The 24951-nt window shown below is 41.7% G+C and overlaps 1 protein-coding gene across 7 annotated transcripts in view; it reads right to left on the bottom strand.

The window, feature by feature from the left end:
* Positions 1-1746: 1746 nt before the first annotated feature.
* LOC115628754 (palmitoyltransferase ZDHHC5) overlaps positions 1747-24951 on the bottom strand; it is a 45152-nt gene continuing 21947 nt past the window's right edge. Inside the window, exons 2-10 of one of the 7 annotated variants that reach the window (XM_030524965.1) lie at positions 19204-19322; positions 18982-19124; positions 18745-18917; positions 17699-17893; positions 17358-17628; positions 13559-13827; positions 12280-12474; positions 6766-7022; positions 4644-5790 (exon numbers count right to left, since the gene is read on the bottom strand). In XM_030524965.1, coding sequence (XP_030380825.1) covers positions 4679-5790; positions 6766-7022; positions 12280-12474; positions 13559-13827; positions 17358-17628; positions 17699-17893; positions 18745-18917; positions 18982-19124; positions 19204-19322 — 2734 coding nt within the window. In that variant the 3' untranslated portion in view covers positions 4644-4678. Of the gene's footprint in view, positions 2987-4643; positions 5791-6765; positions 7023-10180; positions 10388-12279; positions 12475-13558; positions 13828-17357; positions 17629-17698; positions 17894-18744; positions 18918-18981; positions 19140-19203; positions 19323-24951 lie in introns of those variants that run through there. The other 6 variants (XM_030524964.1, XM_030524966.1, XM_030524967.1 and 3 more) reach the window with 6 other exon arrangements.

Here is a 24951-nt window from a genome sequence, read left to right as displayed (position 1 = left end):
ATAAAAAATGAAATAATAAACAAGAAGCACACATTATGTTTAACAATAAATACATACGTATAAATATATATATGTGTATGCCTAAATGTGAATTATTGTGCAGCGTATTTAGCTAAATTATTTACAAAATATCCTTCAAAATATTTGATATGTTTGTAAAGCATATAAAACTACATATGTATGTGTGCGCGTATTACGGAATTTGTGAGCATACACACAAACAATTACACACAGACAAACAAACAATATAATACAATATAACACGCATCTATGTATCGCATATTATATTAAACATCATTGTATTATTGACAAAGATCAACAATTAAACAATTTAATGTAACACTTAAGCGAACAATAAAAGCAAAATTATATGCATCTGTTGTATGTGTATAAATAAAAACACAAAAAAAATCAATAAAAACTATTTAAAAATATTAATATTATGCTGCATTTTTTAATCACCGTTCTTACCGTTCCCATATCATTTAAAAACGACGGTGGAGCTCGCTGTGTGCCTGCCGTCTGAAAAGATCGCCGGTTTCATACTAAGACGAGTCTCGCTTGTGTGCATTACCAGGCGATCATAAATCAGCTGTAAGTGGATTCGCAGATGTAAACAATGACACGTGCATGAAAAAACGGCTGACTTTGTTGTTGTTTTGTTTTACGTCGTTTGCTATCTACCTATTTGCTTACATTGGCTTTCGCAATGTATGTATATTCATCTCTTTCGCTCTTGGTGCTATTACTGTTGCTTGCCTCTCGCTCTTGAAGCTTAGATCGGCGCAGCGTGCTTACTTGCTGCTGATATGAAGTTGCTTGTTTTCATTTATGTTTGCCTGTTACAGCACGTAAGTCTGACTTGCATTTTGTATGGAGTCGGAGCTTGAGTCCGAATTTTCAAAATTGGCCCAGCCTCCATACAAAATGCGAGTTGGATTTTTAATGAACTACCAGGCGAACATAAATGATAACAAGCATACTGGGATCAACAGCAGCTTCAGGTGCGAAAGAGACGCTTATATATACAAATTGTGTGAGTGCGAGATGCAAGACATAACAACTGATAAGTAACAGCTGCGGTGAGAGCGGCTTGTTTACAAATAATGCTTTGTTTACTCTTCAGAGTTTTCTAGCTGTTGATTTATGTTCGCCTGGTATAACGCCCAACCGAGACTCGTGTTTCGTATGGAACTGGCGATGTTTTCAAATCTCCGGAGTCGGATGAACCTGGCCTGGTTTCGAACTTCCCATACAAAATTCAAGTCTTACTTTAGTGGGCGACCAGGCGAACATAAATGAAAACAAGCGTATTGAGATCTGCAGTGAGCCACCAATTAGCTAAGTCAGGCCTCAGGTGGGAAAGAGACGCTAATATAGGCAAGACAAAGCAACGGATTGTCACAGCTGCCAGTCTAACCTCAGGTGCGAAAGAGATGCATATATAGGTAACTGATAAGTCACAGCTGCCAGTCTATCCTCAGGTGCGAAAGAGACGCATATATATAGAAATTATGAGAGCGGCGGACGCAAAACAACAGCTATGTTACAACTGCAGAGAGAGCGGCTTGTTTACAAATAAGGTTTTGTTTACTTTTGAGAGTCGCCCAGCTGCCGATTTATGATCGCCTGGTATTGCGCCCAACCGAGACTCGCATTTGGTTTGGAACTCGCTCGCATTGTCAGCTGGGCGGGCGAAAAAAACAAAAAACCAACAGATGCGTTTTTAGTTAAAAATCTCAATTTTTATTTTGCGTTTACACAAGTTACACTTTTGTTGTTGTTGTTGCTGTTGTTGATTTCGTATTCATTCAGTTTGTTTCATATATAATAGCCTGGTTTTAATATTTGTATTGTATATACTCGTACGTTAAATATTAGTACTCAATTGTTTGCTTACTCGCATTCACCATCATCTTCTTATACTACAATTTTTGTATGGAGGCTACGCATTGATTTAGTTGCTATCATTTATAAAGGTTACTTTGTTGTTCCGGCAATCATAACATTAACGTTTAAACTTAATCAATTGCATTCGCGTCTGCAGCAGCATTCATTATTGTATGCACATCTAAGCAGAGACCCCGGTTCAGATTTAGGTTTAGATACAAATACTGACACAGACACAGACACTCTTTGAGTAGCACTCGGTTGTTGAAATGAATAGTGTGTGGCGCAATATGAGGATACAAAAATTAAACAACACGGCTTTACACATTAAATTAATTAAATTTGGTATAAAAATCTAAAACAATGTTTGTCTCTAATGCTATTTATATATCTGTATGTGTGTGTGTGTGTTGGTGTGTGTGTGTGTGTGTGTGTGTATGTGCTTAAACATTATTCATTTTGCTCATAATTGTATTTAATTTGTTGTTTTGTTTTCGTTTGTTGTCAATTGTTTAATTAATATTTTAGCAAAAACACTTACAATTACCGTTCTTGTTGCTCCAATATCGGATTTCTGTATACATACATATTTATAAATATAATTTTGTTTTCAATCCTGCGCTCGTCACGAGAGAGCGCTTTACGCTCGTATCGTTATTCCGTGGATTTCGTGTTTGTTGTTGTTGTTGTTTTGTTTAAGCAAGAATATGGGGGCAAAAAAAAAACATATACTATATATATATATATCTATAAATATTTTACAACATGCAGTTACAGACACATAACCAATTTAATACGATAGCTAACTTGATTCATTTGTTTATTATATAGTATGTATATAGTTATACAATAATTTCTTTCAGTTTCAGTTTCCCTTTTTGCTTTAAGCCTTGCGTGGAAATAAATACATGCCTTTGAGTTGAAAATTTGGATTGAAGTGTGTGTCCTTCTTCTTCTTTCATTTCTCTCTAATCGATGTCGGTTCGTCGGGGTGTCAAGCTTCTGGGGGTGGGGTTGCCTTGGTTCATAATGCTATTTGGTTTCTAGTCTTTTCGCCTATGTCTCTGGTTGAGAAATCAAACCACTCCTGACAGCACTACGAGTAAAATAAATGTGAATTGACTTAAAAATATAATAACAAACAAAGCTTAGGAATAAGCATTAACCGATTCCGATTCCGGCAGTTAGTTAAACAGTCGCATCTGATATCGAAACACCTGCCCTCCCTATTCCCGTGTGTGTATGTGTGTGTCTGTTTGTGAATGTGAGTGGGAGTGTGTGGGACCCGGACAGATTATAGATGGCATCAATGGCTCGATATACATATACATATACGCCTATGTACAATACATACAAATACAAATATAATATGAATAGAGAAGTGGACGACATTGAAGTTACACAGACTATGGTACTTATTGTTAGACGATACTGGACTCGGGGGCAACAGAAATAGGTGGCATTCAAATGGGAGGACAACTTTCTCTCTCTCTCTCTCTCTCTCTCTATCTCTCTTTCTGTCCCTCTCAATATTCTAGGCATTCTCTCTCTCTTTATATGTATAGCTATATATCTTTATATAATTATATTGGTTTTTGTTTCTTCTCCTTCTTCTTCTTCTTAGCAACAACAATTTAATTATAATCATATGTACATTGTATTGTGGTTTCATTTTGCTTTATGACCAAGTTACTTGGTGCTTCGATATATGTATGTATGTATGTATGCATGTATGTAGAGAGCCACACACACACACACACACACACACACACATGTTGTACAAGCATACAAGTTATTCTCGACTCCAAATTAGTTTCCTTTTTTAGCTTTTCCGAAACATTTTTATTTTGGGAGCTGTGTGTGTGTGTGTTTTGTTTACAATTCGATTCGATTTGATTTAAATTTGTTTATATAATATATGTATGCATGCATATACATATGTATATGTATGCATCAGTGTGTGTGTGTGTGTGCGTGTGTGGGTGTATGTGTGTGTGGATGATGTTAAACGTTAATAAAAAATCAAATAAAAAATAACAATCCTTTAAAAGAAAGACTTAGATCGCAAGGTATGATGCATACATATATCTATATACTTGTATATATATAAATATATATATCTAATCGTAATCTAGCATCAATCAAGATAAAAACCCCTAACACTAGATTGCTATTAACTTAACAGTTAACACAGCGGCGCCGCACACACACATCTATATTGCAGCCATGCAAGGCATTCGCATTTAAATAATAAACAGATTAAAAAGCTGATCATTGCTGCTAGCTAACACATACACAGTAGTTGTACATAATACATGTATATAGTATATTATATACTATACACACTGGTTTTTCAATTAAAAAAGAAACTGGATAACTGGGAAATTGTTGCTTAGTTTGTTGTTGATGTTGTTGTTGTTGTTGTTTTTATGGTCCAGACAGTGGCAGACAGCTTGAGTTGCGTTTAGAAGAATGTCGAGAACTTGCGCTTGTTGGGTGGTTGCGTCTTGAAGGTGCCACTGCTACCGCCACCGCCACCGACACCGCCACCGGCGTTGTGGTGGCTGTGGCTGCTGGCATTGCTTGGGGCATGGCATGTGGCAGCAGCCAGCACTGGCACAGACGCGTAGGCTGCCGGCTCCGACTGCTGCTCCAAGAAGGCGCGTTGCAGCTGCTGTTGCTGCTGCTGCTGCTGCTGAAGGTGCAACTGTTGCTGGCAGGCTGCCGCTGCCGCTGCTGCTGCGGCTGCTGAGGCGGGTGGCATGAGGAGAACAGGCACAACCACGGGTTATACGGAGATCTCGTAGTTCATGTCGTAGATACTGGCGCGATCCGGCGTCGCTGAGTTGGAGGCGTTCGAGTTGCTTTGGCTAGCGGCGGCTGCTGCTGCCGCCGCCGCTGCCGCTGCAGCGTTCTGTGCCACCACACTGGTTGGCACCCCGCTGGGAAGACCGCCGTTGTTGCGTCCAACCTGCTGCTGTTGCTGTTGCTCCATCGTCTGCATCTCCATGGAGTCGGTCATCTCGAGGGCCCGCACAAAGCTCATGGGCCGTGTGGGCGTCTGCTTGCGCTTGATTTGTGGCGACGGCTGTGGCTGCAGCGTGCCGGCCGCGCTGCTCACATTGACGCCGGCAAGGGGGTTGGGCGGAAAGACAGCGACTCCGCCACGCAGCTGGGGCTGATAGCCGCCGGCATTGCTCACCACTGGCATGCTGATGCTGCCACAGCTGCTGTTGCCGGCAATGTTGCCGCTGCTGCCGCTTGCAGTGGCCATGCCCGGCAGGCCAGTGGCGACGCCTCCGCCGCCGCCGCCGCCTCCATAGCGCAGTATGTAGGTCTGAGCAGCCGAGGTCTGTGGCATGGTGGTGGGACTTGTGGGGTTGGAGCGATGATATGAGGAAGCTGCTGCCACAGCCGCTGCAGCGGCTGCCACCGCCTGCTGCTGTTGTTGCTGCTGGGCCGCATAGTCCTGCAGGCGGGAGTGCGTCATGATGAGCGGATGCGCCCCACCACCTCCGGCCGTGATGTACTGGGCGTGCTGCTGCATGACGCCACCACCGGGCGTATTGCTGCTTGGCAGTGTGCCAGCACTGCTGCCAAGACTGACCACCGTCGGTGCTCCGCCGACGCCGCTAACGCCGCCAACACCACCAACACCGCCGGCGCTGCCGAAGCCCGGCGACGTGTCCTTCCACATGTAGACGCCTCGCTGCGGACTGCCCGCCAGCTCCCGTATGTTGTCCACCGTGTTGTTGGAGCGCGCATACGAAAGCTCATTGCCGCCGGCTCCCTGCCTGACCAGCTCCCCCTCGGAGAGGAATCGCCGCTGGGGACTGCCCCCATACGCATTCTGCGCCAACGCCGCGTGCTGCGAGTGCGACTGCTGTTGCAAGGCGGCCACTGTTGAGGGGAAAGGCACATGTTAGCGAGGTAATCGATGGAAGAGGTTCTCAGAGAACTATATGATGAGTACTGGAGTATGGGTTCAGCCTCCTACCTCTCTCCTAAAATATCTCGGGAGCTGACAATGAAAACTCTGTCTAACGAATATGTGTCGAATCCATTATTTTGTGAATTAGGTTCAATTCCTAGCCTATTCAAGTGCTGATCTCTTCAGATTTCCCTTTCATCTATATCTACTAACATATAGCCATTAGCCATATGTCAGCTGTGTGGAGGATGTGGAAAGAATTGCTTTAGTTGGCAATCCCTGTATTATTAAGCCATAGATGGCAGCCGGGTGCATCTCTAAGTGCATCTTAAGTGATCTCTTAACAGTCCCCACAAGCGAAAATAATACAGTCCGGGTTGAAATGGCGTATTGCTAATCCCAAATACTAGTCTTCAGGATTGAAATCGTCCTAGAATGCGGTTCAACTAAAAGGTCTGTTTTGGACTCAACAGCAGCTATAAGAATGTTATAGTGCCCTGATCCTAGTGTAATACTGGGGAATGCTTTGCAAAGGGAAAGGTTGTAAGCACATACAAATTTTAAAACCAAAGATGAAAGACGAGTTCATCTCTTAAGTGATCTCTTAACTGTTCCCACAAGCGCAAACAATACAGTCCGGGTTGAAATGGCGTATTGCTAATCCCAAATACTAGTCTTCAGAATTGAAATCATCCTGTAATAAGGTTTATATCGAGTCTAAAAGGTCTCTTTTGGACTCATCATGTTATATAATACACTGATTTTGGGGGAAGTTCGGAATAAACGGAGGTAGGCATTGCAAATGGATTTATCGGAAAGATTGACTTCAATAGCCTAGACACTCGTACATATAAACTCTAGATTCCAGATGAATCGATGAGTGCTGTACGGACTCGATTACTCATCATATAGTTCGTGAAGAAGAAGAAGCATGATTTGCTTACCTTGTTGCTGTTGTTGCTGGTGTTGCAGCATGACGCGCTGCTGCTGGAGTAGAAGCTGCTGCTGCTGCTGGATAGTCGGGGCCTGAGGGTGCTGGGGCGGCAGTCCGCTCGTGTATTCGTAATAGGCGGCGGCAGCGGCTGCCGCTGCCTGTTGTTGCTGCTGTTGTTGTTGTTGTTGCTGCTGCTGCTGCACTGCCTGGGCATTGAGTCCGATGAAGTCGGGTCGTCGGGGTTGCGTGGGCGTGCCCGGGTTCGACCTGTGGTAGACGCGTGGAATGGCATGAAGAAGATGCATGAGGTTAGTTGTAAGTACGTCACCAATGGGGCGCGCAGGTTAATTGACACGAAGGTGGGCGACCGCGATTACCAGAAATTAACAACGAAATGTTAACACGTAACTGAGCGCCGTTAGACAACAGATGGGGCGACAAACGAGTATGTGTGAGAGCGAGAAGGGGGGTCGCTGGTGAGCGGGTTTATATGTTGGTGAGTGTGTCTGTGTGTGTGTGTGTGTGTGTGGGTGTGAGGAGCGTTAGGCTACAGGCAACACGAAGATGACCATCCGGGTTAGAGGCAGGTTGGAGACGTGCGTTAAGAGAGACAGAGAGAGTTTAGTAAGGAGGAGGGGGCAGAAAGAGAGATAGAGAGAATGACAGAAGGAGAGCAACTATGACAATCCTTGACAATCCTTCTGCTCTATCGACATTGCTACACAAATAGAACACACTTTGGGGTTAGGAGGTTATCCGATTAGAAGATCATTTTAATATTATTTTATACAAGAACATTTCTTCTGCATTTCCCAGCACTTTTCTCTAGAGCTGCTGCTGCTTCATAAAACATTTCGCTCGCAGCCCCACGCTTCACTCTTCAGCAGAGAGAGAGAGAGAGAGAGAGAGAGAGAGGCAGAGAGAGAAAGAAAGAGAGAGAGAGTGGGAGAGCGGGACGAGGAATCTGTTAGGAATTTATGTTAGTGAGAATCCTTCAAATATTGAACAAATAATTAGAGCGTTAGCGTCAAGGTATTTGGCTGAGCTTTTCCCAGCTGACTCGAATTTCGATATTTATTAATTACTCATATCTATAATCTATTGATGGAACCGTTTGTGCGGTTAAGAGATTTTGGGAACGTGGATTCGAATACTTTTGGAAAGGCGGCTTTTTGCTGAGGGTTGCGTCAAGTCACGGTGGTGGGTGGTCTACGATCTACGACCATTTGCTCCGGGCGGTGGCGAAGGCGGTGCTGCTGCCAACGCGCTGCACAAAGTCCACGACGGTGCGAGGGACATCCGAGCGGACCAGCTTGACCAGCAGATGCAGCATATTGACGATGCAATAGAGGAGACTACAGACCAGTATTATGGGCGCGAGCATCAGTTTGGTTTGTGTGGAGTAGCGTGTGGTGTCCTCGAAGTCAAAGAACTCCCACAGATTGGAGTGGCCCAGGAAATGCTTGCGCAGCTTCACAACCTGCTCCTTCAACCAATTGAAGTACCAGCAGAGGAAGAACAGCATGTTGGACGCCAGACAGCCGAGCAAATACCCCATCAGTGTTATGTAATCCATTTTTGTTTCGCCCCCCCGTCCAAGTTTAAGGGATCCCAGACGTTCACGCAGCATGTATGTGGGCGAGTAGGACGTAGCTGTGTTCCTACCCCCACCACTCGCACCCCCCACATTATCCTCATCATCGCCCTCATTGTCCTTAGCATAGTTGTGGTTGTCGTTATCATCATCCTCGAACGGATCATTGTAGTCCTCATTTGCGCTGGCAACTGGCACTGGGGCTGGTGGGGTCTTGATGTACTTGCTGAGATGCCGGAAGGACTCATTCGGGCGATCCTGCAGGTGGCTAATGCCAGCGTAGCTGCCGCCGCCTCCAGTGCTTCCTCCGGCAGATCCTCTGTAGATGGAGGCTCGTTCGCCGCCCGCAAACTCCTGCTGCAAGTTGCTTGTGTACATCATTGAGGGGCGCGGTTCGCGCAATTGCTGACGCATCTTGTTCGAGAGACTGCTCCCTCGCATCGATGGTGGCGACGACTTGGGCGTTGGCGCCTTGAGGCCGCTGAACGTCGGCACTGGACGGAGGTGGCGGCCGCCGTCGCCTGCCTCGGAGCCACCGCGAGCTGAGACGCTGACAGGCCCGCTCCTGCCCACGGAGCTGGCGCGCCCCCTCGGGGTAGGCAGAGCGCTTGTCTCGAACCTCATGCCATTGAACAGAAACTTACGGGGCGTGCGCAACTGTGGGGGTGTGGCGGCCATCAGGGGAAGTGTCTTGCTTAGCAGGTTCAGTGACTTGGGGGGCTCTATTTTTTGTTTACCACCACCGCCGGTGGCGGCGCCGACGCGGCCTTGGCCATAATTATTGTTCCTGTTGGTGCTCATGACGCGTTCAAACAACTTACAACTTGAATCCAAAATTCCAAAATCATAAAAAACTAACTCTAATATTATTAAAACAATACACGGAAATGCACAAAGAATTTGTAGAGGAAACGAAAAGCGAGAATTTGTTTGTTCTAATAATTTGATTTGCCCTGACGAATAGAGATCGAGTTTGGGAATGACGAGTGAGTCGTGGGAATGTGTTGTCTGTTTTTTCCTTCCTTTTTTTTAAATATAGATTTGTAAATTTTTGTTTTTAATTTTTGTGGAGTGTTAAATGTGTGGAAGCCTCCGATGCCAAATGACAAATGAGACAAGGCCTGCTGAGCTGACGGGCCGAAGCCTAAAGAAGCTACATACTTGTAGTTATAATTCCAGCTAGACTTGTTAGTTTACCCCTAAGGGGACTTGCAACTCTATGTGATCGTATCATCTTAAAAGACAGATGAGTTTCGGAAGTTTCTTCGACATAATGCCAGCTCTGCAGAAATGGAAATGAGATGATGAGCTGAGCGTTAGACTCGCAATGAATTATGGGAACCTCAACCATGAGAATGTCGGCGACAAACGCAGTCACACATTGAAAGAGAGAGAGAGAGAGAGTAAAGCAGAAAAATAAACGAAAAATGACAGAAAAGAAAAATGCAAAAGACGCAACAAAAAAAAACGCAAAACTCACCTCCAAATTGTTAGAAAGTATTTGAATGTGGTGGTGGTGGTTGTGGTGGTTGTAGTGGTCTAGGGTGCTTAGAGTAGTAGTAGTAGTTAGGTAGGACAACGTTCCGGCTGCACACAGGCTCAGGCGGCACAGGCACAAGGCTTAGGAGCGATTGAGCACGCGAGCGAGCGAGCGAACGACAAAGGAGGAGAGTTAGAGAGAGAGAGAGAAAGAGTGAGCGAGGCAGAAGAGTGCATGGAGTTGGAGCTGGAGTTGGCATTATGTATCTGTTGCTCCAGAATCCCAGCACAGTCCGCACACTCTGCGACCGACCGATAGACTCCGGTCCAAACGGACCAGATCACCTGTGTCTTGGTTCAATTCTTTTTATTTCGCTCCACACACGTATCACTAAATTAGTTTCATTTATTGTTTCACTTAATTTAAGCTCTTTGTAGGTTTTGGTTTACTTTGATTGTTGTATTTGGTTCTTTTTGTTTTTAAATATGTATGTATATCTATATATTGATAAGCTAAGCCTAAGATTTAGTAGTACTGTTCTCAGAATTTGAGTATTGACTACATCGGAGTAAAAGAAAACGAAAAAAAAGAAAAGTTCAAAAATAATTAGTTTAAGATTTGTGTAAATAAATATGAAAGAGAAAACTATAAACAGAGGCATGTGCAAGAAAGAGTTTTGTTTTTGGTTTTCAAAAATAATTAGAGGCAGTGTTTGCATGTAAATGTGTGTGTGTGTGTGTGATAAATATATACTTATATAGAGAAGAAGAGAGAGAGAGAGATAGAAAGAAATAAAACCGGCAATTTGTACATGAAATGGGAGTTTAAGGCAAGGAAAGCATTACTCCACTCTAGCATCGTCCCATGGCAACTCTATATAGCTGTTTCGCTCCTTTTCGTGCGACTCCGATGAAATTCACAGCAGATATCAAACAGAAGAAGGCGAGCGAAAGTGCGAGTAAAGTGGAAATAATACGAATACTGGACGGAACACGGCAGTACTTGAAAGACAATTAAAATAAGTTATAATATTTAACTAAAGATGTGGCCAGATGTGCAAAAAAATTACACACAAATTATTTATTGCATACTTATTTTGATAAAAAAAAAAACATGAATTCTTTATTCTACAGAAGACTTCTTTGTTAAACAACACAAATTTGTGTGCAAATTGTGTGCATGTCGGACCGCAAGTTGTGACTGATATGACAAAGAAACTAATAACGATAATAACTGGAAAGTGTTGGAAAATAAAGTCTGAAGTGCTTTTTACAGCTCTAGCTCTATATGATTCCATTTCTTTGTATGAACTGTCGCTTCTAGAAAAAACTCTAATAATATAATAATAGTAGACTAGGAAAGACGGCACAACAAAAAGTAGTCTTACGACTTTGATTTATGTTTTGGCTTGTTTTTTGGATGAAGATTAACCAAGAAAGGTTTTTTGACTTGTTTTTTGGATGAGGATTACCCAAGAGGGGTGGTCCAAAGCTTAAGTTTAAAAAATATGTGAATCCTCGATTAAATTACTTAAGATATGTTGAAAGTAAGATAATATCTTACCATCTAAGTGTTAACTATTGAGATATTGATATTGAAAGTTTGAAAACCGTTTCGACAGAAACACTTTTCGACGCCCATTGCAATGCAATGATTGTCGAAGTTAAACAAATTTGATCAATTTTGAAACTATATAGTAAGAATAAAGTAAGTTTCTTTTTTTAAGAATTACAATTAAAAACATGCGATACTTTTACGATGAATGAATCTCTATTGAGGCCAATTTATGTCATCATCGAGCGCTAAAATATTCACAATAACATAGTTAAACACAGAAACACATATCATAAAAGGCATTTTGGGGGAATACATGTACAAGTTCTTTAAGGGACTCTTTAATACTCAAGAGCTCCTTGCTTTTTACATGATAATTTATCCATAACTACTCAAGCCAAAGCCTTACTTCTTGCATGGTGATAAATGGTGAGATCTTCAACTGGACCAAACCAGACCAGACGAGACCTTTGTAGACAACGACTTGTGAGGGAAGCACATAAATTTGCATGGAAATGGAAAACAAAACACGGAGAAGCAACAATATAGCGAGGACATGGACGCGACCTTCGCCTCTGGGGACGACAGATATGCGATGTGTGTGTGCAGAAGTAGGTGAGCTAGCCAGAACATCGAATGCGAGCTTTTTACACACAGCCAGAGCAGGCCAGGCAGGCCAAGCGGGCCAAACAGGCCATGAAGCTACAGCATTAGCTACAACAGTAACAATAACAACAACAACCGCTCAAGTTCAAGTTTAGGTTGAAGATGGATTGGGTTTTGGTTTTGGCCAAAGGTGTGTTGAGGGTATTGGCGACAAATAGTAGCAATTGGCAAATACAAGTAGCGCGATACTGTTGAAAGAAAGCCTTGGGAGGATGGGGAACACTACTAACCTTCTCACTGGACTAGCCATGACCAATGGTGTGGCAACGCCAAGGGGCTTGATTCGTTGTTGCATGGTGGGCGTGGCTGTTGTGGTCCCACTTCGCTGATTTTGTGCTGATGATATGCCCTGACTGTTGGCATAGCCGCCGGGATGTTCCGGCGAGAGGGCGTCGCTCGTGTAATTGCGTTGTGGATCCAGGCCGCTAAAAAAACCAAATAGAAGTATGTAGTAGACTGTGAAAAGCGCTTCAAAAGAGTGTTTAAAAAAATGTGAATGTTGTGCAACACTTGTTCGGTCCATTTTAACTGCATGGACCTCTTTGGGTGGTAGTGCTAAGAGTTTGATTTTTAGAAACCCAATCGACTTCCTCCTTCATCGTGCCTGCTCGGACACACACTTTCGAGTCAAACAATTTTTTGAATGCTTTGTTCAAATTTTAATCATCGAATTGCATTTCTTTTAGAACTATTTATTATCTTTCTTTCACATAACATATCTCCTAACATATCTATGTTTTTTTATTGAACATAGTTGTCTATAACTAACCACTACATTATTTTTGAAAGACTATTGATGTCTCCAATTCCAAATATCTCTTGAAAAATTATGTTACAACTGAATGAGATGATATAGCAAAATTGAAAGAACTTCCCCTACTCTACATACTTGTATCCTTTTCGTAACATAAGATGACGTAGGAAACTAATTATACTAAGCGGAATTGGAAATTGATAAGATCCTTTAATATTAGGAGACATACTCGTAGCTTTCTCACATTCGATAGAAATCAAATCAAGAAACTTTGATTGCGCTTTTTTGAAAGCATTAAGCAAGATTATGAGTTTTCAGCGTCACTTTTTGGATGATAAGACACTATAGCTATTTAATATCTATCCTATATAGAAATGGAATGAATTGTAAATCTGAAAAAGTCAAAGTATACAAAATTAAAGTGAAAATCGTTCAGATCAATGTTTAATAAGTATTAAGCAAGTGAGTTAGTTCTTGCAGTCTACTAACTATTCTTTATGCACAAGTCTCTGCAATGTAACTTTAAAGTGACCGATAGTTTTTAATAGAGCTAACTAGGAGGAAGCTGTAAATTACTTGATTACAAATAATTTATAATAATAATATAATAATAAGTTAGCAGCCGCTTACACAAATCGTCTTAAACATTGTCTGTCTATCATAGAAAGGGAGAGACCCAATGATATGCCGCCTACCTATGGACCCATTTGCCATGCCTTGCATGGTAATTACTCCCAGTCCCAGTTACTACTTACCGTGGTCGCGCATGCGGACTGTGTCGCGGATGATACATTCTCAGATGTCGCGGGGAATCTCCTCCGCTGCCACCGCCCTGTTGGGCAGTGGGGGGCGCTCCGCTCGCTATGTTCCCGTTATTGAGGCCCACCACAGAGTTCTCCACCTGCGGTAGATAGAAGTTCGTCGAGTTGTGGCGCTGCAGGGGCGGCGTGGGCTCGCAGTCCTGGCTCTGGGAGGCGGGTGGTGGCTCCATATCTGTGTCGGAGCATTCGCGGCCGGGCGAGAGCTGAGGAGGGAGAGCGTGCAGAGTTTGAATTGTGAGAGAGCGGCGCATCGGCAAAATGATATTTTACGAATTACACAGAACTTAGGCCTACATTTAGTTTCGCAATTAAATGAAAAACCAACTGAACGTTAAATTAAGGCAGTGCTGGGCACACGAGTAAATGATGATGAATAACTGGGTCCAGATGAAACGGGGAAACGGAAACGGTTCCTGCTTTCCGGCATATACGAAACGCACAGTGTATGTATGTGTGTAAGAGAAATATATATAGAGAGAGAGAGAGAGAAAGGGGGAGAAAGTGTCCATTGGAGAAATAAATAGGTCTGGGGAAATCGCTCGGAACAGTATTTGCATTTGGCTGCAGAAACATACATATGTTGAAGTTGAAGGAAACAGTCTCTATACGGCATGAGCGCAAAACGAAAGTGAAAGGAGTCATAAAAAACATATAGTATGATATGGCAAAACCAATCTGAAATTTATAGAAATGTATGAGGGGAGATTCTTTGAAAATTGTATTATGATTGCGAAAAATCGAGTGTAATTGAGGCAGCAACTATACGAATTTTGGGAAACCAATTTTGGGAGGAAAAAAACAGAACGGACCGCAAAAAGTGTTGGAAAAGTGAAAAAATTAATGGGGCAGTCTCAATAGTTTCGAGAGCACAGGGAAATCGAGCTTGAGAGACACAGAGAGGACTTTAAAAAAATTTAAGACAGAGAGATAGAGAGAGAGAGAGAAAAGGCAAAAATAATGTTTAACAATTCAATTCGATCAATCAATAGCATTATCAATCAGTAATAAGTAAATAAGAAGTATATTTTTGTATTGTATTTTTTTTTACCTTTTTCGGTGCTTGCAGTAAGTGTAGAGTTTTGTTTTGACCAATTCTTTTTTGTTTTTATTTTTTTTCAAGATACATACTATAAATATTTAGCTTGTATTATATGCAGAAAATTTTGTTTAGCATATGTATAAGGTGTACGAGAGCTTGTACATTCTAAAAACAGATCAAAAACTCAACTAATGCGAAACTAAGAAGGGAAGGGAGGAAATAAACGAAACCGAAAGAAAACTCGAAACCACATGCATTCAAAGTGGGGCAAAGAAAAAAGTTGTAGGCGAATAAAAAAGTAGCGGGATTAACCAATTTTTAGAGGAAGCCTGAGAGGTTACAAAAAAAAAAAAAAGAAAATAAAAACAAAAAACAGACAACTAGAAAATTGCATTTCATGTATTACATTTTAGCGGTAAGTGCGAAAAGGTGCATTAACAAGAGAGAAGAAAAAGAGAGAGACTAGGTAGAAGGACCACATAGGCATCCTCCCTATTTAGACATAGGACATACTTATTACTGTGCCAGTGAGCATTGTCTACGAATACTGTGTGTGTTTTCTCCATTTTACAATACCAATTAAGGTATGGTGCTCTGTTCTTCGCTTCCAGCTTCATCTCATCACTACAAATTCCTGTTTTCTTCACTATGGATACTTATGTGTAAGGACATGCTTTCCCAATATCTGACTAAAGTGCTATTCGGTTAATTGAATTCGCTTTGTAATTGTACTCGTTAACCAACACTGACACACCAATAGGGCAGCATTCTCTCACCATTTATCTACCAGACTAGCCTTCGATTCTTCGTCTATTAAGAGGCCACTTATCGATGCGTTGCAGGCTTTATATCGATTTGAAAGAATATACTGAATACAGGGTGCGCCATCTTTTATGTCGGTATGTAAACATTGAATATCTTTGAAAATAAACAACCGATTTTCAATTATGAGATATTTTTATTTAATTTGATTCTGTACAATTTCTTGAACTGAGGTTTTCAACACTGGTCTACTCAAGTCAATCGGTTCACTAATGACAAAGTTATTCAATATTTACATACCGACATAAAAGATGGCGCGCCCTGTATACTAGAAAATTAATGTTTTTTTGTATTCAATTTTTTCAAGAAATATAAATTATATATTTCCGAAGTTACTTACTTCCAAAGATACACTTTTTTCTCGACTATTTTTTAAGACTCCTGGCTGTAGACGTCTATATCTCTGTCTCTTCATGTACAACCCGAAACTTTTGGGTATCCAAGGACTTTTCTAGGCTCCACTTTTTAGTTTTATTCAATTTTTCAAAAAACTATTTCCGAAAAATGCTTTTTGTAATTTTTTTTTCCAAAATGTTATAAATAGATATACATTTATTATTTTTCGACTACCTCTTAAGACTCCTTCCCGACTGTAGACGTGCATATTCCTGTCTCTTTATCCTACTACCCGAAACTTTTTGGTATCCAAAGACTTTTCTACGCTTCAACCTAAACAGAGCGAGCAAAATTTCAAATGGCAGGAAGAGAAAACTCAAGAATGCAGCCGACTTATTAACAAAGTTGTTGGCAAGAAAACATGGCGGGGTTTACGGGGGCGTACGAAGTGGGTGGACGGGCGGACAGACAGACCGACGGACGAGCGAGCAAACAAACTGTGCGTCAAACGTACATACAAACAAACAAACGAACAAACATACAAGTACATGCATATTTAGTATTTGGAGAGCGGGGGCAGTTAAAAATATGGGTAAAGCCGGACGAATTAGCAGTTAGCAACAAGACCAGAGGCACGCACACACACACACGCACACAGAGTACAAAAAAAAAATAACAAAGAGAGAGATAGAGAGAGAGAGAGAGAGAGAGAGAGAGGAGGAGAGAGAGAGATAGAGAGATAGGATTAGAGAGAGATAGAGAGATAAGAGAGAAGAGATATATGATATATATATATATATATATATATTTTTTTTTTTTTTTTTTTGTATATATATATATATATATATATATATATATATATATATATATATATATATATCCATCCAGGTAGACAGACAGATACATACATACATATATGCATGTGCATTTGCAGGTGTGTGTGTGTGTGTGTTTAGCGATAGATTAATTAGCGTTATGGTAGTGAGGAAAAGTAAATAATAATTTAAAAAAAAAATACATGAATAATCCATGAAATACTGTGAAGCGCAGCAGCGTATGAAATAAATAAATAAAAAGTGTAATAAGAACAAAAAAATAAATAAAATTGTGAAAAATGAAAAGGAAAGTTAAGAAATGAAGAGTGAGAATTGAAATATCGTTAACATTAAACGCTCAAAAAGCAATAACAATAAACAAGGAACAAAGTTACAAATGCATTTACATAAGTAAACAACCAACAAATGACAACGACAGTTACAATAACAACAAATACAACTATTACATGAACGACAACAACAACAAAGACAAACTCATTTCGCAATTTCGCAATCCAACATCCTTTCTAAGGACTTAATTAGGTTGTTTTTTAAGTTCTTTTGTCTTTGCCGTTGCAGTCGCCGTTTTGAACTAATTATTATTATTATTGTCAAGAATCGTTAATATATTTATAAAGTTTTGCATTTTGGATGTCTTTATTAATTTTTCTTGAATTGTATTTTGCTTGTTTTTTGTCTTTGTTTGCAAAATGTTACCCACCTTACTATAAAGCGTTGTGCTGCCCGACCGCTGATTATAACCATTGCCCTCGGCCATATAAGTCTTTACCTGTATTCCACGCTTCTCCCGATTCGATTCGTAATAGGAGCGAGGTGAATATTGTACCGATGTGCCGCGCATAGCGCCCCCCGGTGCACTGCCATTGCCTCCGGTATTGTTTTGCTGATTGGTCCGATCGTTGCATATGGTACTGATTGCTGGATTTTGTGTTTGTGAACGTCGCGATGCATACTTCTTTGGCTTCAACAAGCTATCAGGTCAAATGTAAAAGGATATAGAATTAGTTCAGGTATTATCATCGGATCCATTTGGGGACTAACCTCGGGTACTGCGGTCCGAATTGCGTGTAACAGCAATTGTGCCAGCAGCCGCGCGAGAACGGATTGTAGCCGCCCTTGAACTTGCCCGTCACCTGCTCGTTTGTGGTCCGACCACGGGACACTAGCACCATGTGGAAGCCGGTGAGACCGAATATGGGTATCGCCAGGACGGTGACGAGCCCCATTAGTATCATACTGTGGAAATTTTGGGCAATAGGTGTGCGACGCAAATTAAGGAAACCAATTCAATTGACTAAGACATTTACTATATATGAGAATGAATTATACACATATATCTATGTATATAGTCCAGTGAAGACTTCAATTTCTTATTTGTATTTTGCCATCCCTCTGAACGATGGCAGCTCAAGATTTGGTGACCCCGATGTATGAAAACTCTTAAAACTAAAGCTTCTAAGAAATGCATATCAGTATTTTTATAACCTTGGGGTAAAAGGGTAAATTAGTTTTGTGCGAAAAAGGCTTGGCAGACCGCACAAAGTATACATATATGTTCTTGATCAGTATGCCAAAACGAGTCGATATAAAAATGTCTGTCTGTATGAACGCAAGAATCTCAGAGCTAGAATAACCAAATTTTCAAATATACAGATTCTCCTAAATCCGTTTGTTTTTTTTCCTGAAGCAAAGAATTAATTTTTTAAATATTTTTCTTTTTTATGGGAGTGGGTGCAGGGTATTGAAGAGTTGAACTCGCCCGACTCTAGCATTCCTTTCTTGTTTGAAAATGTAATGCTCGTCTATATTTTGCAGTTGAAGTGCAAAACGTTGGAACCTTTTCATCTAGTCTTTGAACGTTGCCCAAAAATGGCTTACCATCCCAAGAATTTAGGTGCTTTCTAGGCAGGCCTATAATAAACGTTTCACGACGTCAAAGACTGAATGAAAAGTGCTGTTATATAGAATTATAACTGCTATGGCTTATAGAATAGGGATAAGCCACAATACGTTGCAACTTGAATAGATTTATGATTATTATTATAATTGTAAATGATTATTGTGATTTGTTTTTGCAAAAAGGATACGCTACAATAGGCGCCGTCTGCTTGATGTTGGGCATTATCTTGAGGACGTAGAACAAGCACAGCGAGAAAATGCTTAGCATGTGTATCGACAGTGAGACGAGAAAGAAGAAGAAAAAGCGATAATTCCGCCGTCCAATGCAATTATTGACCCACGGACAGTGATGATCGAACGTCTGAAAGAGATCACATTACATATATATACATAGGTTAATAGGCGGGTGGTTGAATGTGGCTTACCTCGATGCAGTGATTGCAAACGGAACAGTGCGAACAGCGGGGTGGACGATAGAATTTGCAGGTGACGCACCACTTCATCTTGACGGTGATGCCATTGATCTCGGCATTCTTGTAGAGTGGCGCTCGGAACTCCTCCTCGCAGTCTTCGTCGGGTGAGGCTAGAATTCAGTCAAGTTAGGCTGTGCGGAGGGGCGCTGGAGGTGGCTTGAGCACGTTACATACCTTTGGGTATTATCCCCGGATCCATAAATGTGGCTAATGTGAAATTAGCTAAGACGAAGAAGGTGATGACCCCCTCGTACGCCAGCACCCATGGATGGCTTCTAACATAATATTGACAGCTGCAATGGTACACAAAGGAGACACAAACAGAATAAGAGAGCGAGGTCGAGACAAAGGCAGTTGCAGAAGCAGAGAAGACAATTCAATTAATTTTCAAAGTATTATTCAGCGGGTGCTTCCCCCCTTCCCCCCTCCCTCCACCACACCATTCAAATACAATAATGAGCAGCTGCTCCGCACAGTTGTTCAGTTGCCATTTGTTGTTGCAGGAAATTAATAGCTGGGCATACGCTTACACACATTGGAAGTATCAGGTGTTCTTAGTAGTTCCCATGAATCGGCAAGAACTTAACATACACTATGACTAATATATATCTTAATATATATTTTCAATTGAATAGGAAGCAAGTGCATTGACAGGATATTTAGATTAGGTTGGGCAGGCACTACTCAATGGAGAAGACCCAGACCTTTCGCCAGTGCACAAAGAAATATGAAAAAGGCATAAAAGGCAGATGGTCGAAGAAGCAGCTTGTTTAGGGGAGCAGGTATTTCTTTGGATATGCAAGGCAGACGTGTCCGTTGCTTGACACAGTATTCTAATGAGATGAATTTTGAAACAAAAGTAGATAATTATGTTTGAAGATATTAACGAAATTCTGTAGCGGGGTGAGGGAGAGTGGGGAAAATCAATAAACTCGTATGGCCTAGGGACTAGTAGCGTCTACATACCAATTTTGGTTAATGTGCGCTCAACCGTTTTCGGAATCCAGCCGTTCATACAGACGGACACACATGTCTAGATCGATTGCTCTTGTCATGCTGATCAAGAATATATATATTTTGTGGCGTCGGAAAAGCTTCCATCACCCTGTTACATACTTTCCACAAGCCTAATATACCCTTTTTACCCGAATGGGGTACAGGGTATAAAAAGAAACATACCCAACCCAGAGGAGATATCATCACTAGCATAAACCAAAATATCTGCTCCCAAGAGCAGCTCGTAACCAGCATATTCCACTCTATTACTTGTATGTTGACTGTCTCCATTTCATTTGAAATGAGGTTCAGTTTTGGATTTTCACTTTGTGAGTGAACCACTGTCCGACGATAAACAATCATCATCAAGGCTGGGTGGCAGCTATGCCGATGCTGCGCCTGCCCCCTGGTGCCCCCTGCTAAGCCGCCCACCGTGCCACAATCACTTTAAAGTGTACTGAACCGGAACTGTTTGTCATTGTGGTTGTGCGGTGCGCGGTGTACGGTGGGTTGGTGCCGATGCCAGTGCCAGTGCCGCTGCACGGCGGTTCTTTCACCTCGGCCTGGCCCAGGTTGACTCGATCTGGCTTGGTTACGATAATATGAATGTTTTACAAACGTACACGGACGTGTCCTTTTCACATTTCCGTGTCCTTGTGTGCGTGTGTGTGTGTGTGTGCCTTCTGCATCTGCATTCGTAATGATGTGCTGAACTTTGTCGTTCGCTTTGGTTACTGGGCTCTAGATATATGTACATACATGTAGTATATATGTACGGGGGGTATGGGCGGCAATGCACATGTCCTAGTTGGTCTTACTTTCCAGCACTATTACACTGCATATTTTATTTGAATTTTGAGGCGAAAATGTTATGGAAATGAAAAATGCACGGCACGTGGCGCTAAGAAAGTGAAAATGTCGACCAGGAAGTAGCTTTTGCTTTCGCAAATTTTCTGAAGGATAACGAACGATTTCGAAGGGTGAATCAATCGCGTGCTCCCCTAACTCTAAAGGAGTTGAGCTCCTATACTAAGAGACGGCGTCTCGATTATGAATGAGAGCGCCAACAAGTCAGCTTATCAAATAGTATATACTTATATGCATATGTATATTCATTTATATATACAAGTAGTAGTAGTAGTAGTAGTAGAGAGAGATATCGCGGCATTTGCATGCTTCCAAGGCAGCATCGAAGTCTCGAGGTGCTCACGAGTGGCCCCCGAATGGCTGCACGTACGACGACGACGAAGCCAACAACAAGAGCAAGAGGAGGCGCCAAGGAGGGGGGCACGTGTTTGCAATTTTCAAATTCATCATTTGATGCGAAAATAAAATAAAATAAAATTCATTTACGCAGCACTTGAAACGCAAACAAAGTCGACAGAGTCGAGGCGAGTCGAAGCGAGGCGAGTCGTCGTCATTATCGTCGTCGTTTGGGGCTAAGGGCGGGGCCCGACAACAACAACAAGTGGGAGAGAACTAAGCCGAACAAACAAATAATCGCTTGATTGCGAGGATCTGGACATGAAGGCATGGAGGGGACAACAAAGCCAACGTCGCTGATTGATATTGAGACAAATTTGAATAATCAACAAAATATATGTATGAATGATAAGCTTTGATTACACGACCACCAAAAACTGCTCAGCTTCTAATGGCAAACAAAATGCATACTAATTCGTGTTTAAATAAAGGGCGGCACACACACACACACACACACAATAATGCATATTTGCGTTATTTATTGCAATCGGAATGATTGTGTGCTATTTTTAAATTTGAATTCAAGTTGTTTTTTTTTTTTTTTGTTGATACTGAACGCTAGTACAGTAATTATTGTTTGTACTTTAAATAACCTTTGTTAGATTGCGCTTGAAATTTAAATATGGTGTGCTCGTACTTAGAGGGTCCCCACCTCTCTAAACCGCCACCCTTGCCTTTAATTCTGAAGTGCGATTATATGGGTACTGTACTGTATTATTTGCGGCTGGTTCACCAGAGTTAGGAATACAGCCCTGTCGAAGTAGTTCGTCTTTTAACCCCACAAAAAGAAAAACGCGAAGAGACCTCCCCATCCAGCAATAATAGTTGGGTTAGGGGCGTACTCCAAATAATTTATTGTAATTGATTAAATATTTATTTAATATTTACTTTAGTCGTTAGTCTCTAAGAGTGAAGATTCGATAAAAAGAATACGGTATTTCAATTTATCGAATCTTCACAAAAGTAAAAATTATTATTATTTTTTTTAAATTCCTTTCCATTTTTGATTTCCTTCAAATAGAATGTTTATTCTATATACTTAATAGCTCGCCTTATCGTTGTCTAATCGAGTTGATTCGAGAACTCGAAAGCTGCCATGTACTGTAAAAAATGGCACACAAGTCTCGAAGGACTAATATACTATAAAGGCAGATATATCTTTGTGTATTTCTGGATCGCACAACTGCTCTGCCAGCTGACATTGTAGACCCATTTTTCAAATTGTATGCATAATTATTCAAACTAAACGCAGTTGATGTCATTGTTGTTGGCAAACACAGTCCTGCCTCCCAGTCCTGAGCCTCCTTTAATCCCGTCACACATACTTGTACATTGGGGAGGGGGGAGAGGAAAGGAAAGGAAAGGAGAGGTGGCTTGGATGTTTTCGTGCTTACTTGGTGCTTGGTATTTAGTGCGTCTTTTATGCGCAGTCATGAAGTTTCAAGCCCCAACACATCCACATCCCCCCTGCACTCGCTCAGTACAAAGCTCAACAGGCTCAGCAGCTCGAGTGTTAAAAAAGGACTAAGTCGAAGACATTTTCTGGGCCAAAGACAGACGACACGGAAAGTTGTCTTCATCGTTATTGTCGTTGCAGTCTCTACTAACGCGAATCTGCGTTGTCCTAGAAATGCGAGGGAAAGAAGTATTGGGAAATGGAGCAGACAGAGGCAAAAGCTCGCAGTGCTGGGGTATATCCTTCACGTGCACACCTAGAAAAATGTTTGCCTGAGAATTTCCGTAAGTCGCAGGTGTAAGCGACTGTGTGTGTGTGTGTTTAAGGCGGCAGCTGTGCTCCAATTTTCAAATACAGGGCGAGGGAGAGAACTGACTTAGAGTGGCATTTGGGGGCTATGGATGGAACATTTCGTTCGCTTTTGGTTAATCACTGCAAACAACAACAAGAACAACAACAACAACAAGAGTTGTGAATTCCAATTAGTTTGGTCGCCGCTTTTATCAAATTGCAGGCGCTCCGAAATGCAAATGTTATTCGAAACATTGGTGAAAACTTCGCTATGCTGTTGGTGTTGTTGTTGCCGCGCCATGCCTTGGCGGCTTGATTGAAATATAATTTAGGATCATCATCGTGCTACGTAGTCCTTGCCAGGTCCCTGTCACCGCCTTCGTTAACGCCCAGCCGTCGACATTTAGAGCGGCCGCTGTGCGAATCGCAAAGCTGTAAACGAATTCGAGAGCATTTCCGGCATTTGGCGATGCGATGCGATGTGATGCGATGCGTTGCACAAATCGCTGAGCACTGCGCACCCATGGATTGGAAATTGAATTTTTATGTAATGTGATAAGTCAGTAAGAGTTATCAAAGGCAAGTGGACGAGTGGGCGAGTGGGCGAAATGGGGGGAAGAAGGTGGTCACCTGGACAGGACAGCATTTCGAGTAACAACCATTTGCCATTTGGCCTCGACGCTTGGCTGCCACTTCCACATCGCTGCTGGCCAGGATAACCGCATTTGTCGATGGCCACTGGTCGCTGGACAGTCCTCTGCATAGCTACATGGCACTCAAGCTGCAAAAGCAGTGGAAAAAACTACAGACCCGGAAATTATCGCTGCAGTTAAAGTAGTGCAGCACAGAGTCGGGAACATGAAAGTTTTAGAATTCTGGGAACACATTGAGTCGCTAAATAGCATTCGAAGGCATAACTCAATCTCGAGCTGGATATTCGACTATAAGGCAATAAAGGTGTGCGAGTTTTCAGACAGACATGGTTGGCTTAAAGCAATGCTTTGATTGGTTTGAAGGATATTCAACCGTATCCACCTAACTTAAACTTTAACGCGAACTAAGAGTATGCCATTAATGCACTTTTATTGTTGGAATATTGCACTCGTGTGCAATTAATAAAAGCCATCTGTATTATCTGTAAGCCATTAATTAGGATATTATTTACGAGTATATCAGACGCTCTATAATCAGGATTTCGGAAACAACTGAAACGGACTCCATCGATGTAGTCCGAGCTGGGAAGAAATTTCCAATTGCTTTGAATTGTTTATTTCATCCCTAAAAGAGCTTGTATTCTATTGCCACAATGTAAAGTTTATTTTTTAAATTGGTCTGCGTGAAGAGAGCAATTCAGGATCGGATGATAGAAGCTCTTAAGGAACTGAACCAATAAATCGTTTAACCATAGAGAAACTTCAAAAAGGATTCGTAGCTTGGAAAGACCATTCCAGTTGATAAGAAAGTTGGAAAAAAACGGTTTCCTTATAAGGTGTGCCTTGAATATCCGTTAACAGCCAATAAACAATCGCAAAACCCCTTCTTTCGCACGCAAACAAACAAACAGAAAATGTTTATCACGAAAACGGCTTACTCACCCAATTCTGTTTGTACACGGGGGGGGGGGGGGGGGGGGGGGGAATGTTCCAAGTTCGGAATTTTGCAACCGATCACTGAATCAGCAAAAATACAAGAAAAACTGCATTCTACATGGGTCCTTTGAATTTTTTCCTGGGGCTTGAAATGAGGGAGTTTTTTTATATTGAAATAAACTAACAGGTGTTTAAGTTTCAGCTCAAGAACTAAATCCTTCACAGCTTATTAGTCAGTTCCCTTCAGCCCTCATTTCACAAGCTTCGATTGACCGACCTGTAGCTATCCAATACGATAGCTAAATTAGTAGTAATTCAGCAATGAGG

The sequence above is a fragment of the Scaptodrosophila lebanonensis genome, unplaced genomic scaffold (genome assembly GCF_003285725.1).
Source record: "Scaptodrosophila lebanonensis strain 11010-0011.00,11010-0021.00 unplaced genomic scaffold, SlebRS2 tig00000123-arrow-arrow-pilon, whole genome shotgun sequence".
Taxonomy (NCBI): domain Eukaryota; kingdom Metazoa; phylum Arthropoda; class Insecta; order Diptera; family Drosophilidae; genus Scaptodrosophila; species Scaptodrosophila lebanonensis.
Note: the sequence above shows the minus strand (reverse complement) of the source record. Positions and strands in the feature narration are given on the sequence as shown.